The sequence below is a fragment of the Carcharhinus amblyrhynchos genome, chromosome 1 (genome assembly GCF_965287045.1).
Source record: "Carcharhinus amblyrhynchos chromosome 1, sCarAmb.v2.hapA, whole genome shotgun sequence".
NCBI lineage: Eukaryota > Metazoa > Chordata > Chondrichthyes > Carcharhiniformes > Carcharhinidae > Carcharhinus > Carcharhinus amblyrhynchos.
This window is the reverse complement of record NC_137324.1, coordinates 21,201,268-21,215,126: the sequence shown is the minus strand read 5'-3', so window position 1 is coordinate 21,215,126 and position 13,859 is coordinate 21,201,268. Positions and strand designations below refer to the sequence as shown.

The window sequence follows — 13,859 nt, the reverse complement described above, 5'->3', positions numbered from 1 at the left end:
TAGAAAGGACATCCTTTCTCAGATAAGTGTCTTCTTCTGGAACCATTTTAGAATGTGTCGTTATGGTTTTTCCATTGTGCTATTCAGTCAGGAATTCAAGGATTTTGATCAAGCAGCAATAGAAGAACAATGGTAAATTTCCAGGGGAGCGGCATTGTAGTGTACTTTTTGAAAACATCATTCAAGGGATATGGGTGTCACTGGCAAGGCGAACATTTACAGGCCATCTCTAATTGCCCTTGAGAAGATGGTGGTGAGCTGCCTTCTGGAACTGTTGTAGTCTAGGTGGTGTTGGGCTGTTGGGAGAGAATTCCAGGATTTTGACTTAAAGAAGGAATGGCAAAATGTTTCCAAGTCAGGATGGTGAGTGGCTTGGAGAGGAATGTTCAGGTGGAGTTGTGCCCATGTCTCTGCTGCTCTTGTTGTCTATTTAGTAGTTGTCCTGGATTAGGAAGATACTGCCTAAGGAGTGTTAGTGAATTTCTGCAGTGCATCTTGTAGATGGTACACATTACTGCCACTGTGTGTTGGTAGTGGAGGGAGTGAATGTGTGTGGCAGGGGTACCAATAAGCAGGCTATTTTGTCCTGGATAGTGTCAAGCTTCTTGAGTGCCCTGGGAGCTGCTTGTTACTAGACTAGCAATCCAAAGAACCAGACTAATGTCCCAGAGTCAGGAGTTCAAATTCCACCATGGCAACGAGGGTAATTTTAAATGCACTGAATCAATAAATCTGTGAGAAGATGCTAATCTTGTTAATAACAATTATAATACTATCAAATTCATGCAAAACCTATGCAGTTCACTAGTATCTTTCAGGAGGCAAACTCTGGCATCCTTATCTGGTTTGGTCTACAGATAACTCCAGAACCACAGCAATATGGTTGCCCTCTGGCCATTCAGTTGCAATCAGCTCACTACCATCTGCTCATGGGCAAGAAATGTTGACTTGCCAACAATGCTCATGTTCCAAGAATAATTTAAATGTATATATATGTGGATATATAAATGTGTACAAAGGGTCATAAACGAAGCCCAGTCTATCACTCAAACCAACCTCCAAAGCATTGACACCATCTGCACTCCCTACTGCCTTGGAAAATCAGCCAGCATAATTAAGAATCCCATGCACCCTGGACATTCTCTCTTCCACCTTCTGCTGTCAGGAAAAAGATACACAAATCTGAGGACATTTACCAACCGAGCTTCCCTGCTTCTATCAGACTTTTGAATGGACCTGCCCTGCATTAAGTTGATCTTTCTCTACACCCTAGCTATGACTGTAACACTACATTCTGCACACTCTCATAAGAACATAAGAAATAGGAGCAGGAGTAGGCCATCTAGCCCTTCGAGCCTGCCGTGCCATTCAATAAGATCATGGCTGATCTGAAGTGGATCAGTTCCACTTTCCTCCTTTCTCTCCTTAATTCCCTTGTCTCCACCACTTCAGGTAGCCTCCACCACTTCAACAGGTAGAGAATTCCAGAGATTCACCACCCCTTGAGTGAAGAAGTTCCTCCTCAACTCTGATCTGAACTGTGCCCCCCCCTTATCATGAGGCCGTGCCCTCTAGTCCTGCTATCCTTTCTCAGCTTTCTAAGCTCCTTTTCTTCTCTATGAATGGTAAGTTTTGTCTGTATAGAAATAATACTTTTCACATGTGACAATAATAAATCAAATTAAATGAATGGTTTGAGAGGTGGTCTCAAAGTTTTCTTATTCAGTTACTTCTTTTCCCCCCTAGTTACTTTATTTTTCAATTCTTCTCTGCCTTTCTCCATCTCCTTGTTAAGTGAGAAGCCAGGTAATCCATCAATTTCTCAGTCTGCCTTCTCTTTGTTGTCACTCTATTCACACTGGGGTCAGGGTGAGTGAATGTATTGATTCAGTCCAGCTTTTTCCCTCCTGCCTCTGTATGGTTATCATGAGATTTTTCTTTGTCATCTCTTTCATGTCATGACCAATATTGAGAAGTCAACACATGAACAATTAAGGGGTCAACAACACACACACGATACTCTTTGACACACATTATTAAAATGCTAGCTCGCACTGTGCCCTCCTAAAGGCTTCTTTCTGTTATCACTATCAGACCTTGGTGGTGGCAAGTTTCCATTCAAAGCTGCAGTGAGATTCTGAAATCTCTTTATCAGTAATGGTTAGATCACAATGTAAAGTACAATAAATGAAATGTGCTAGAAATCCAAAATCAACAAAAAGTTTTAGAATATACACATTTCAGATGATTAAAGTGCATGCAGAGGACCTTAGTACAGGCACTTAAATTATGTGTAATGTTTGTCAAAGACAATCATTTCAACCATTAATTTGTATCGTGCCAACCCCACTTCATTTGCTCACATTATTGTAGGTTGCAGTGCTTTGCTGAAGGGATTAATTGAGGCTGAGAGCCCTATACCTTTTAATGCAAGTCTTAGTTTTTCGAAGCAGTGGAGGATGCAGAGCTATAAGAGGAGCAGGGCATTAGTTGCGGATTGTTCCAACAAAGAGATCTAATGGACCAAAGGGCCTACAATTGTATTACAAGATGGTATGAATCACTGAGAAAAAAATCTCCTTCCATACCTTTAATATCCAACAATGTTCACCAAGGTAGATAACAATGTCCTGTATTCCACTTCCCATGTGCTTTGCTTTCTATGTGAGATGTGGGTTGGTTAGTAGAAGCTTAGTCAAACTATCCCTTATGAAGATTGGGGGTTCAAATCCCACTCCAGAAAGTGAACATAAAAATTAAGGCTGACACTCCAGTGTCAGTACTGAGGCAGTGCTGCATGGTCAGAGGTGCTGTCTTGTGAGTGAGATTTTAAACCAAGGCCTGCTTTGCTCCTTCAAGTGGATGCAAAAGATCCTATGGTACTCTTTCAAAGGAGAGTTTTGGTTATGGTCCGGGATAATATTAATTCCACAACTAGAATCACAAAAACAGAATGTCTGGACATTGTTGCAGTGTTGTTTTGGGGATCTTGCTGTGCACAAATTAGCAGCTGCATTGCAGCAATGATCATATTTCAAAAATATTTAGTTGGCTGTACTTTGGAATGTCCTTATTTCAGAAAAGCATTATATAAATGCAAGTCTTTCTCTATAAGCTGCTGTTTAGATTTGGAACTATATTGAACTTAATGCAAAATTCAAGTTTCTTCTTTATAACGTACATATCACAGCTTATTTATTTGACTTGGAAAAGTCTGGTGGTCTAGCATTTGACTTCTCAACAAATGCCATCAATATTAAACCCACATACTGATCACCATTGTCAAGGAGTGCCCTACAAGTCTTCATCTAGTGCACCACTGTGAGATCAGTGGAGATCTTGTCTTATGAGTATCATAGAATCATGGAATCATAGAATCCTACAGTGCAGAAGGAGGCCATTCAGCCCATCGAGTTTGCACCCAATTCTACCCAGGCCTTATCTCCATAATCCCACATATTTACCCTAGCTAGTCCCCCTGAGACTAAGGGTCAATTTAGCATGGTCAATCCACCTAATCTGTACATCTTTGGAATGAGGAACCCAGGCACCCAGAGGAAACCACGCAGACACAGGAAGAATGTGCAAACTCCACACAGACAGTCACCCAAGCTGGGAATTGAGCCCGGGTTGCTGGCGTTGTGAGGCAGCAGTGCTAATCACTGTGTTGCTGTGTCACCCCAGTAGAAGTGGAAGATCCCATGAAACTATTTGAAGATGAGTAGAAGAAGCCCCCACAATGTTGTCACCAATCTTATCGTAAAATGTGCAGTTTAGGTGGATTGGCCATGCTAAATTGCCCATTAGTGTCTCACTGCCTCAGAAAAGCAGCCCGCAAATTTAATGACCCCATACACCCCGGACGTACTCTCTTCCAAGATACAAAAGTCTGAGGTCATGTACCAACCAACTCAAGAACAGCTTCTTCCTACTGCTATCAGACTTTTGAATGGACCTACCTTGCACTAAATTGATCTTTCTCTACACCGTAGCTATGACTGTAACACTACATTCTGCACTCTCTCCCTTCCTTTTCTATCAAGTTGTACAAGACATTGTTAAGGCCACACTTGGAATACTGTGTACAATTCTGGTCACTCTATTATAGAAAAGGATATTATTAAACTAGAAAGAGTGCAGAAAAGATTTACTATGATGCTACTGGGAATTGATGGATTGAGTTATAAATAGAGGCTGAATAGACTGGGACTTTTCTCTCTGGAGCACAGAAGGCTGAGGGGTGATCTTGCAGAGGTCTATAAAATTATGAGGGGCATAGACAAGGTAGATAGTCAATATCTTTTCCCAAATGTAGGGGAGTCTAAAACTAGAGGGCATAGGTTTAAAGTGAAAGGGGAGAGATACAAAAGTGTCCAGAGGGGCAATTTTTTCACACAGAGGGTGGTGAGTGTCTGGAACAAGCTGCCAGAGGCAGTAGTAGAAGCGGGTAAAATTTTATCTTTTAAAAAGCATGTACATGGGTACAATGGGTGTAGAGGGATATGGACCAAATGCGAGTAATTGGGATTAGCTTAGGGTTTTCAAAAAAAGGGCTGCATGGACAAGTTGGGCCGAAGGGCCTGTTTCCATGCTCTAAACCTCTATGACTGTATGACCCTAAATTGCAATTGATACCCAATCAATGCAGATCCTGAGGGCACTTGACAGGGTGGATCCTGAAAAGATGCTTCCCCTGTGGGAGAAAGCCGAGCTACAGAACACGATTTAAAAATAAGGGGTTTCCCATTTCAGACAGAGATGAGGGTAATTTAGTTTTCTTGCAGAGGGGTGTGAATCTGTGGAGCTCTCTTTCACAGAAGGTGGAGGAGGCAGGGTCATTGAATATTTTCAAGGCAGACGTAGATAGATCCGGAGCAAACAAGTGAGTCAACGAGTATCTGGAGTAGATGGGAATGTAGATTTGAGATCACAATCTGATTAGACATGATTGTATTAAATGATGGAGCAGCTCAATTTGAAATCTGAAACTGATAATGTGTTAACCAAAGGGAATAAGAGATATAGGGTGAAGGTGGGTATCCAGTGTTAGATGATAAGTCAGCCAGCTCTCATTAAATGTTGGAATGGGCTTCAGGGATGAAATGGGTTTTTTCTGCTCCTGTGTTCCTACACTCAAACCTGCAAGAATCATAATTAGCTGGTCACCTGTATTCGCTGCTGTATTTGCCTATGTAATAACAGAGACAATACTTCAAACATAATTCCTTGGTTGAGAGCTGGTTGGGGATGTCCTGAGAATGGAACACACACTATATTGAAGGAGGTTTTTGCATCTTTGTCTCAATTGTTTGAAGAGGTGAAACTTTTCTCTGGGCATCTATTACAATAAGGTAGTAAATGTGTTTTTAAAGTGTAGCTTTGTGGGTTTTGTCAACCAAAACACATCACGGGCAGCTTCTGCCATGAGAGTTTAGGTGATGCTGGTTACTGATGCTGAGGGGTGGTGGTGGTGGTGGTGGTGGTGGGGGGGGGGGGGGTGCATGGTCAGGGTGGATAGGGAGCAGCTGTTCTCCTTAAGTGAAGGGTTAGTTATGAAGGGACACAAGTTGAAAGTGAGGGGTGGGAGATTTAGGGAGAATTTAAGGAAAAACTTTTTTACCTAACGGGTGGTGATGGTCTGGAATGCGTTGCCTAGAGGGGTGGTAAAGGCAGGATGCCTCGCATTCTTTAAAAAGTACCTGAATGAGTACTTGCCATGCCATAACATTCAAGGCTATGGGCCAAGTATTGGTAAGTGGGATTAGGTAGACAGGTCATGGCCTTTCATGCATTGGTGCAGACTCAATGGGCTGAAGGGTCCACTTCTGCACTGTAGTATTCTATGTGATTCTGTTACTAACAGTTGCCGTAGGTTTGAATGACAGAGTTCTCTCAAATTCATCTTATCGTTATCTGCTGCCATTAACAGCGATGATTGCTGGAACCCAATATCAACAAACTACTTAGATACTAAAGATGTCAGCTACTTTTCATTCTGTTCATCACAGTTTTAAGTTATGTGGCTTACTAAAGTTCAAATTGTATATTTTTAATAGATCATTGCTGATTGTTGAATTTTTGGTGTCAATATGGTGTTTATAATTTTTTCGTACAATTAAACTTGCAAGGCAGCCAATGATAGCCACCATGGCAGCTTACACTGTTGTGCCTCTAACAAGGTCCCCAGGTGTTTCTCAGAAGCATTATCATCGTAGAATAGAATCATAGCATCTTTGCAATGCAAACGAGGCCATTCAGCCCATCAAGCCTACACTGACTCTCTGACAGAATATCTTACCCAGGCCCTCTCCTTGTTACCTCATACATCTAACATGGTCAATCTTTGGACTTTGTATCAAACAACACACCTCAAACATATTCTCTTCCACCTTCTTCTGTCAGGAAAAAGATAGAAAAGTCTGAGGTCATGTACCAACTGACTCAAAAGCAGCTTCTTCCCTGCTGCTATCAAACTTTTAATGGACCTACCTTGCATTAAGTTGATCTTTCTCTACACCCTATCTATCACCGTAACATTACATTCTGCACCCTCTCCTTTCCATCTCTATGTACAGTGTGCTTTGTATAGTGTGCAAGAAACACTTTTCACTGTATGCTAATACATGTGACAATAATAAATCAAATCAAATCAAAACAGCAAGATGGAGCAACAATCAGGTGAGGAGATATTAGAGCAGATGATGTAGAGCTAAGGAGTGTCCAAACTAAATCTTTTTTTTCGCAATGTTAAACTGCCAAAAAAAAAAGACGGTGGCATTCTCTATTTATTTTACTTGCCAATGTTAGTGCCTTCTGCAGAGCATTTTGGGTGCCGTACTTACGCAAGGATATTTTGGCCTTGGAGGGAGTGCAGAGGAGGTTTACTAGGCTGATGCCGGAGTTGAGGGGGTTGAGCTGTGAGGAGAGGCTGAATAAACTAGGCTTGTACTCGTTAGAGTTTAGAAGAATGAGGGGAGATCTCATTGAGACGTATAAGATGATGAATTGTTTGGATAGGATAGAGGTGGAGAGACTCTTCCCACTCAGAAAGGACAGTAGGACTAGGGGGCACAGCCTCAAGATAAAGGGGGGCGGTTTAGAACGGAGTTGAGGAAGAATTTCTTCACTCAAAGGGTGGTGAATCTCTGGAATTCTCTGCCCGTTGAAGTGGTGGAGGCTGCCTCGCTAAATATTTTTAAGACACGGGTTGATGGGTTTTTGATAAGAGAGGGGATTAAGGGTTATGGGGAGAGGGCGGGAATGTGGAACTGAGCCACGACAGATCAGCCATGATCTTATTGAATGGCGGGGCAGGCTCGAAGGGCTAGATGGCCTACTCCGGCTCCTATTTCTTATGTTCTTATGTTCTTATGTAAGAGTTGGACTGATTGGATATGTCTTCCAATTAATGCAAGTATTTTCTTCAATTATCCATTATGGGGTCCTTTTTAATGTGTATTTTATCCGTTGCTGGTTTCATGTTAGACTAATTGAAGTACAATAGGAGACAAGAGGTGCATTAGGCATCCAGGCGAGAAGTAACATTCATATTTTGGCATTGACACCATGGACCGAATAGCCTCCGAATCCGCTGTTCGATCCTATGAAATTCTGAAGAGCTGCATCATTGCATCGATATGACTACATCACTTTTCTCACCCGTTATTCTTTTGAACCATCTACCTAAGATTGAGAACTTTGCACTGTGTCATAGCGACTTCCATGCTACGTGCGTACAGTCTAATCTTCTCCAAACGTGCTTTAGATATAATCCTTACATGCAGTATGGGTTGAGCACTATAATCCTATTAATATTGAATTGGAATCCAAGCTATGAAGGGTTAACTAATCCCAAAATGTACCGACTGTTTCACTCCCATGGTCAATTAGATTCCAATCCAGGTACGTCGGATAACAAGTCACTTTGATTTGCTTCTAAATTATCTACATATTTTTGAATGTCTGTAATTCAATATTTACTCCTTGGTGCCACAATTGTAACAAACTGAAACCTAATAATGAAGTTCGGAGTTCCGATCGCCAAAATATGAATGTTACTTCTCGCCTGGATGTCTAATGCACCGCTTGTCTCCTATTGTACTTCAATTAGACTAACCTGAAACCAGCAATGGACAAAATACACATTAAGAAGGACCCCATAATGGATAATTAAAGAAAATACTTGTACGTTTATAGCACATTTTAAGATCACAGGTTCTGTTACAATCTATGAAATACTTTTGATAGACTGTATCAAAATTACATAGTGAATATTGACACGTATATAAAGTACCATCTCTTTCTAATGTCGGAAATAAAAATCTGTTAACAGAGGGCATCTAAATATCTGTAACTCTGCTAAAACACGTTTCGTGTGAAGACCTGTCTGGATTTGTTCAGAAAGAAATTAAGATCCTTACTAAAAAGTGTAATGGGTAAAAGAATCTAGAGACTAAAATATATAGTATAGTAGGGGAAATGGATTTCAAAAGAGAAGGGGTCCTCTTAACCAACTTTACTGGGTTCTTCAAAGCTTAATAGAAAGTGTAAGCAAAGGTCCTAATACCTCGTGTAATATACTTGGATTTTCAAGAGATGTGCGATAAGGTCCAACATTGTAGGTTTAGGTCGGAGCACGTGGAGTCAAAATGAATAGCAAGGTGGTACCAGAACAAGTAACAGAATAAGTGCGGTTAACTCAACGAGGCAAGAGATGGGATGTGGTGTTCCACGGGGATCAGTGCTGGGACCTCTGTTAGTTAACGTGTTGGGTATTGAAAGAACAGTTCCTAAATTTGGAATGCCACCAAGTTGGGAGGTATAGCGAACACAAAGGATAAAAGTCACCAAATATTTGAATCAAAGAAGACATTAATAAATTCGCAGAATGGGCACAAACTGAGAAAGTAGTTTCAGTGTAACTAAATGTGAGGTTGTGTAGTTTGGAAGGAAAAATAAGGAGGATTATATTCACTCGGGTTTTGAAGAGTGAGAGGGGATTTCAGAAATTTATAAAATTATAAAATTCTGACAGGATTAGACACTGCAGATTCAGAAAGAATGTCCCCAGTGGTGGGGGAATCCAAACCTAGAGGTCATAGTTTGAGGATAAGGGGTAAACCTTTTAGAACTGAGGTGAGGAGAAATTTCTTCACCTAAAGAGAGGCGAATGTGTGGAATTCACCACCACTGAAAGTAGCTGAGGAAAAAACGGTTGTGTGATTTTAAGAAGAAATTAGATGTATCTCTTGGGGCTAAAGGGATCAAGAGATATAGAATAAAGGCGGGGGGCGGGGGGGGGGGATCAGGACGTTGAATTTGATGATCAGCCATAATCAAAATGAATGTCTACTCCTGCTTCTAGCTTATGTGTTTCTATGTAATTCCCAAAGAATAATAAGGTTCGGAATGGGGTCGGGGAGCTGAGGAAATCCGGAGCACAGATGCATAAATCACTAAAGGATTAAAAAAAACTACTAAAATTAGTGATTCTAGTTAGTAAGGCAAACCAAGCGCTGGGATTAATTTGTAGCGAAACAGAATTTGGAATTACGTTCGACTCGTTTCAAAGTTTAATGAGAAAACATAACTCTACAGTTCTGCCCTCCGTATTATATATAAGAAAGACCAGATACATTGGAGATGGGTACAGGCGAGATTCTCTACAATGGCAACAGAACTGAACGGATATTTGATCCAGAAAATGAAACGCTGAGGGGGTAACTTTCTAGAAGTATTTATATTAGTAAAACGGTTTGATGTAGAAAAAATGTTTCTACTTGTGGGGGTGGGGGCGGGGAGTACCAGAATAAAAGTTAGAAATAAAATGAACAAACAAGGCTGGAAAATTTTACTTTTATCTAAATAGTCATTAATAAATCCAGTGGAGAATGTTATTTATTCAGCAAGAACGCGGAAGACATAGCTCAATAGTTGAAGCGGATAGCATTGCTACATTTCAGGGGAAGATAGATGAGTGATTTTAGAGTGGGATGAGGTTGTTGTGGAGAATAAACGCCAGCGCTGCCCAATTGTCCTGATTGGTATCTGTGCGGGAGACATAGCCGTCAAACACAGTACAATATAAATTATAGAATGACATAACATAAACATACCAGATTAGGAAAACAGAAATGTTTGCCATTGTGACCTGCAAACAGGCAGATTTCCCTGTTAAAATAGCAGAGGAGTTTGATTGGAATGTGTTCAGCGAGGCAAAAAAAATACTGAACGGAGGTGGGAAGATGGAGTTAAGACACAGAGACAGGCGGGACAAGTTTAAGGCACCCTTCTGTTTCTATATTCCTTATCTTCCCGTGCGCCGAGCCTTCACATGATAGTAACTCGGCGTCTCATTCTCAACATGAGAAGCAAGTGCTGTTCCCTCTATATATTCAGTGTATATATTCTCTCTCTCTATATGTATATACTGTATGTATTCCACCTCAGAGGTGCACGTGTGTCTCCATGTCAGCCATCCCGAATCTGTCCTCCGCGCTCCTGCATTCATTGCGGGGATTGGGCTGGGGTCTGGAGCTAACGAAGGGGTGGCGTGTATGTGTGTGTGTGTGTGTGTGCAGTCAGTATCAATCGCGCCAGTGAGCATGTTTTAATACCATGTTGTCGGGGCGGGGGGTGGGGGGTGGGTGCTGAATGCTTCCTCTCGGCTGCTGCGCTTAAAGTTGAGCGGATGAAACTGTTGCAGTGAAATGTGTGCCATCCCTTGCCGGGTGCCCAGCCGTAGTTGCAATCCAACTGCACATTTGTGTGGGGAGAAAAAGTCCACAGCAGACCTTAAAATAAGTGAACCGCAGCCCCTGACACTTCCGCGGAACTAGGGCACGGAGCTGGATCTCATGAATTAGTCAAAGTGACAGGACGTAATGGGAAATAGTGAGGCTTCCAAATGAGTTTTGGCATTGGAGTGAGGGTTGGAAGGTTGGAATGGTGACATGCACATTGGGCAGTGTTTGGGTCCTGAGTTTTGGCTCGTGGCCCGGATATCTCTCACTCAGGTTAGAAGGTGCAGTAGAGGCGGAATAGTTGATAAGCCCCTTGCTGTGTCTGCTGGTGACACTTGAATAATGGGCTGCAAAAAAAAAGAGTAATGAGAGTTTGAAAGTCTAGAATCGGAGGATGTTGCAATAACAGATTCACATCCAGCTGCTCTACACTGCGGTCACTGAAGATTAGTTGGATTTGAAGCTATCTCCATCTCTCTGATAAACCCAATTTAATATTGAGTCGAATGGCCTCCTTCTGCACTGTCGGGATTGTAAGATATTTTATAATATTCCATGATATATATTGATATTCTATGATAAACCATGATATTCCATGATATGCCGTATGCTACGACATTCTAAATCTATGATATGCTATCATGTCTATGATATTCTATATGTTATGATAGTCTATGATATGCTATGATAATCTATGATATTCTATGATATGCTATAATATTCTATGATGTTCTGGCATGTTAAGATAGCCTATGATATGCTGATATTCTATGATTTGCTGCGATATTCTATGATAGTCAATGATATGCTATTATATGCTACCATATTCTATAATATGCTATTATATCTACGCTTTTCTATAATATGCTATGACAATATGAAGGAGAAAGGCAAATCTGTGAGATGAAAGCATGTTACAGCATCTTAACATCGCCTGGGGTGAGCTACTGGAGCGCTTGGCTCTACCTACCCAGCGGTAAGATGGTGAAAAAGGGAAGCCAGCAGAGTATGAAGACGCCCACCACGATGCCCAGAGTTTTGGCTGCTTTCTTCTCCCGGGAGAACTTGAGGAGCCTCATGGAGAGAGAGCTGCGGAACTGCTGCCCCTTGTTCTTGAAGGTGGAGCTGGGCTCGTCCATCACACTCTTACAGTGGATCCTGAGGACCACCTCCATGGTCTTGCTCCTCTCCCTCTTCACCCCGGCCTCCAGGCTCTTGGTGGTCCTCCTGGCCACGATGTAGATCCGGCAGTACATGGCCAGGATCACCATGAGGGGGAGATAGAAGGAGAAGAGCGAGGAGAACAAGGCGTAGCCCGGCTCCTCGGTGATGCTGCAAACTGTCTCATCGTCAGGAGCTGGCTCCTTCCAGCCCAGCAGGGGACCCACCGAGATGACAATGGAGGAGACCCAGAGGAGGATGAGAATCCACACCGCCTTCTTCTCAGTCATGATGGTGGGGTAGCGCAGAGAGTAGCGTACGCCGATGTATCGATCGATGGAAATGATACAGAGGCTCATGATAGAGGCGGTGCAACACAGCACATCCACAGCAGCCCACACATCGCAGAAGATCCTCCCGAAAGCCCAGTAGCCGAACACCTCCAGGCTAGCAGAGAAGGGCAGAATGGTCGTGCTGAGCAGCAGGTCGGCGATGGCCAGGTTGATGATGAAATAGTTGGTCACCGTCTGCAGGTGCCGGTTACACGCCACCGACAAGATGACCATGATGTTGCCCAGGATGGCGAAGAGGATGAAGGCGCCCAGGACCACCCCCAGCGCCACCGCTTGGTTGGCATCTCGCTCGCCTGGCTCGCCCCCCGACCGGTTCTGGGCATAGCCGGGGGGCAGGGCGGAGATCAGCACCGTGGCGTTGCCCGCGTCCCTCGAGTAGTTTCCACTGGAGCTCTGATTAGTGAACGGAGAAGAAGTCATCTTAGACCAGCTGCCTTCTCCATGTGAACGGGAGTTGAGCAAGTTCAGGGCGATGTCCCCACACTCACTGCATGGCACCCTGTACAAAGCACCTCCAAGCAGTATCCACAATCCCCCCCAGTGCAGGCAGATTCAAAAAAAGACACCACCATGATCTGGTGGAACACTTATCCAAGTTCCCCTCTCTCCCAGTTTGCTCGGCATGGACATCAGCTCCCGTTACATTTTCTTCCTCCATTCCATCTTCCATGGAATTTCGCCTGAAACTTTTTTTGTTTCGTCCGCTACCCGGTCTGAAATGTCAGCATCTTCCAAACCATCCCAGGTTAATAAATGCACCCCCCCCCCGCCACACTCTCTCTCTCTCACACACACTCACATACAGACTCACAGAGACACAAAGAGAGACCCACAGACACGCACACCCGTAAGAAATACCGCGCAGACTGACCACTAATGAAAATCTGTCCAAACAGTTGGATGCTGGAACCCTCAATATCACTTTTCAATCACTTTAAACCTCGCCTCCTCGGGATGGTCCAGACGTCACGGATTCTGAGCGACTGGGGAGAGACAGAGAGAGAAAAGAGAGAGGGAGAGAGAGAGAGAGCACTGATAGAGGGCAGCAGAGATCTGACTGTGGAGCCGGACAAGCAACAGATCAACAGGTTTTCAAATGGCCATCTGTGAAACCTGAAAGGTGTTTTTCATTTATATTCTCCTCTCTTGTGAAGTATTTGTAGTGGCCACTATGTCAATCTTGAACCTTATCCTTTCTGTTAGCTTTTCCAACTTAATCCCACATCTCTTCAGTTTTTGTTTGGTTTAACTGAGATTTCAGACGGTACTATAAATATTGACAATGGTTTCTATCTTTCAATAATCCTTGTCTAACCCTAATTCACGACTCTTAAGTTGTTCCTCGCCGCCGCATAGAGCGCCCCAGTCCCTGGGTGACAAGCTGACTGTTAAATGGCCTCTGCCCCCCCCCGCCACCGGGCTGTTTCTATTTTAATAAGACTTCAATACTTTAATAATACGAAGGATGCCCACTACTGCGAAGTCCATTAGCACACTGGCTCCGGCTGTGTTCTCAAGGCATGCGGAGAACACGAGGAGAGTTTCAGTTCGGAAGGAAATTATTAACTTCCAGTTTTAATCGTCCGAATTGAACTGAAAATGG

The 13,859-nt window shown here is 43.0% G+C and overlaps 1 protein-coding gene across 1 annotated transcript in view; it reads right to left on the bottom strand.

The window, feature by feature from the left end:
• Positions 1 to 12,789, bottom strand: part of adra1d (adrenoceptor alpha 1D) — a 41,068-nt gene extending 28,279 nt beyond the window's left edge. The window contains exon 1 of the mRNA XM_080197224.1: positions 11,713 to 12,789. Coding sequence (XP_080053350.1) covers positions 11,713 to 12,676 — 964 coding nt within the window. The 5' untranslated portion in view covers positions 12,677 to 12,789. The remainder of the gene's footprint in view (positions 1 to 11,712) is intronic.
• Between the last annotated feature and the right edge of the window lie 1,070 nt (positions 12,790 to 13,859).